The 2,959-nt window shown below is 42.0% G+C and overlaps 1 protein-coding gene across 1 annotated transcript in view; it reads right to left on the bottom strand.

The window, feature by feature from the left end:
- The window catches only part of CSUI_010198 (ribosomal protein l15 protein), a gene marked incomplete at its 3' end in the record, with an annotated part of 3,492 nt that extends 881 nt beyond the window's left edge, over nucleotides 1-2,611 (bottom strand). The window contains exon 1 of the mRNA XM_068070303.1: nucleotides 25-2,611. Within this exon, the coding sequence (XP_067917721.1) occupies nucleotides 25-1,678 (1,654 nt within the window). The remainder of the gene's footprint in view (nucleotides 1-24) is intronic.
- Between the last annotated feature and the right edge of the window lie 348 nt (nucleotides 2,612-2,959).

Below are 2,959 nucleotides of genomic sequence, written 5' to 3'. Positions count from 1 at the left end.
GAGTTATAGCCGAAATTAATCTACTAGGTAGTTCCTTTTCTCCTCTCTTCTCTTCTTCTCTATCTTCTCCCCCTGCTTCCTTTTCTTCTTCTTCTTGGTTCCTTCTCGAATCTGACCTTCCTTCTCCATCTTCTCCGCCTTTTATCGCTTCTTCTTCTTCTCTTTCATTGTCATCTTCTTCTTCTCCTCCGTTCATCATCTTCTCTTCTTCTTCCTCATCTCTCCCTTGATCTTCTTCTGTGTTGTCTACATAGTCTCCTTGTCTTTGCATCGAACGCCTAAGAGCGTTGAGCTTGCTCTTAAGATATTCTTCTTCTTGCCTCAGTTTCTTTACTCTCTGTTTCAGCCACTTCATCTGATAACGCCTCTCAATCGTCCTATATACGGGGTGGATGACTTTATGGTGATACTTGGCTTCATCTTCATCTATCAGATGTGGATCATGAAGATGGCCTTGAAAGAAGACCTTCTCGTGTCTTGCTTGGATCTTCTCTTCAATGGCCTTACGTAACTTGAAGTGTTTTCTTCTCAGCTTCTTTCTCTCTTCTTTCTCTCTCTTATACTGCGGAGACGCCGGAGAGACAGGGGGAGGGAGAAGAGAAATCCACCGAAGAAAGAGAGAAGATGAAGGAAATTGAGACGATAAAAAATGACGCGGAGAAGACAAAGGACGAAAGAAAGGATCAAAACTCGGAAGACAAGGTAAAGAGGAAGGCGCAGACGAAGAAGAAGAAGAAGATGGAGGAGAAGAAGACGAAGGAGAAGAAGATGAAGGAGATGAAGAAGAAGAAGGAAGCTGGTCTTTTTGATCTAAAGAAGTATGACGGAGACCTTCGTTAGGACTGCTTTCATCTGGGAATTTAGCATGTGTTGAGGCGCCTTGAACTTTTTCCCCTCCGTTGGTCCTTTCTTCTTCTTTTTCTTCTTCGCTCACTTGGCTCGGACCCTCGTTACGATGTGTAGAAAAGAAAGAAAAAGAAGAAGCTTGACCTCTCCTTCTTAAAGGAACGGATGACGAGTCACGATGCTTAAAAGACCTTTCACAAGCAGGAAGTTGAGAGGGCTCCGCACAGGGATATGAAGAAGAAGAAGAGAACGAAGAATGATATAGATTTGTAATTGGAAAGAAAGAAATTGACTCTGATAGACTCGAAGAAGAAGAGAATCTTACTCCGGGTGCATGAGCGTAAAGAGAAGAGAAACACCACAGCCATGATGATGAGGAGAGAGAAGAAGAGAAGAAAGAAGAGGAGTCTAATGAGAGAGGTAACGGCAAACACGGAGAAGAAGAGGAAGAAGAGTCAGGTATAGAGAGAAAAGAGAAAGAAGAAGATGAAGGAGAACAGCTTAGATCCGCCTTTGGCCATACACGCCTTGCATCAGAGAAAGAGTGGAGACTGCTCACATGAAAGAAAGAGCTATAGTCCTTTGAAGAAGAAGAAAAAGAACGGCGAGGAGATGAAATAAGAAAAGCTGAAGTGTACAGAAAGCTTTCTTCTTCGTGCCAAGTAGACAAACTCGAAAAGAGAAGACTTACACAGAGAAGAAAGTAAGTTAACGTGAGAGGAAAGAATACAGGAGAGAAAAGAACAGGAGACGAAGAAGGAGAGAAGTTGCCTAGACTCTTCATCTTCCATTCTTCCTCTCCTCCTCGTTTTCTTCTTCGTCTTCTTCTCATATCTGGATCTTTGATGAAAACAAGGTGACAAGAAGAAAGATATAGCTGTCTATCTATCTATCTTTAATCTATCTATCTTTTCTTCTTCTTCATCTTGGAGATTTCGGACCGGTCATCTCAAAGAGAAGAAACTGGTCTCTCGACGGCAGCTAGAGAAAATGAGATGACGGGAGGTGTATGTACACCTGAGTGAGACAAATATAGTGTGCATGTTTTGGAGAGTAAAGAGCTAAGGAGAAATAGAAATCGAAGGAAAGAGAAAGGGAATCCCAGAAGAGAAAAAGGATAGAGAAGAAGAGATCATGACACGCAAAATGTAGTCGAAGTGAAGAAGACAGGGCAGACGGAATGGCGAGTAGAATGTGTACAAGAAGGAAGACGAAAACAGAGGTTAGATATAAAGACGGATCCCGCCTGACGAGTAGTTTAAGAGTTGTTCATTCAACTTGTAAAGAGAATGACGTTACTCATTCAGTAAAATCTGGAAGAGAAGACGACGAAGTAGAAGATGACAGACAATTGTGATTGATGGTTCGACCTGTGATTCGAGTGTATATACACCTCACATTGTGTTCAGGAAGGAGTGAGAAAGAAAACTAGAGATGCGAAAGACTGGTGCTTCTTTCAGTTGTTGTCAAACTGAGACGACAAAAAGAAATAGACGAATGTAGAAATGAAGCGATCTATCTATCTATCTATCTATCTATCTATCTATCCATCTATCTATCCATCTATCTATCCATCTATCTATCCATCTATCTATCTATCTATCTATCTATCTATATCTCCACCTGTCAGACTTCGACACATGTTTGTGTCTTGAAGGGAGAGAGAAGAAAATAGAAGATGCCTCCCTTGACTCCAGAGAACATGGAAGGGAGAAGTCCCCAAGTTCTTGAAGATGTATTTCTCTTCTTTATTTCTTACTGAAAGAATGGCTTCTTTTGTGTGCGTGTTTATCTTGCTTTTTAAGGGGGAGCGAGTTAGTATCGAATCAAATGTCTCCCGGTCTGAAGAAAAGGAAGTTTTTCACGATGCATGCATGCATGCAACTCTCTCTTCGTCGTGGTCTCCACCCCTCCCTCGTCGTCCCTCTTCACTCGAGAGCAGCAGATGCCTTCGCTAGCCAGAGAAAAGAAAGTCATGCACTTCGATTCAAAGAAGATATAAGAGAGGTCCTTTTCTTTCGTGCATAAACCCATGGAGAAGTGCTTCTGGAAAGATTCTTATTTTCTGGAAGACAGGTGGAGGAGGTGACTTAACACCTTGCGATAGATAGAT

Source organism: Cystoisospora suis (assembly GCF_002600585.1).
Source record: "Cystoisospora suis strain Wien I chromosome Unknown contig_6885, whole genome shotgun sequence".
Classification (NCBI taxonomy): Eukaryota; Apicomplexa; class Conoidasida; order Eucoccidiorida; family Sarcocystidae; genus Cystoisospora; species Cystoisospora suis.
Note: the sequence above shows the minus strand (reverse complement) of the source record. Positions and strands in the feature narration are given on the sequence as shown.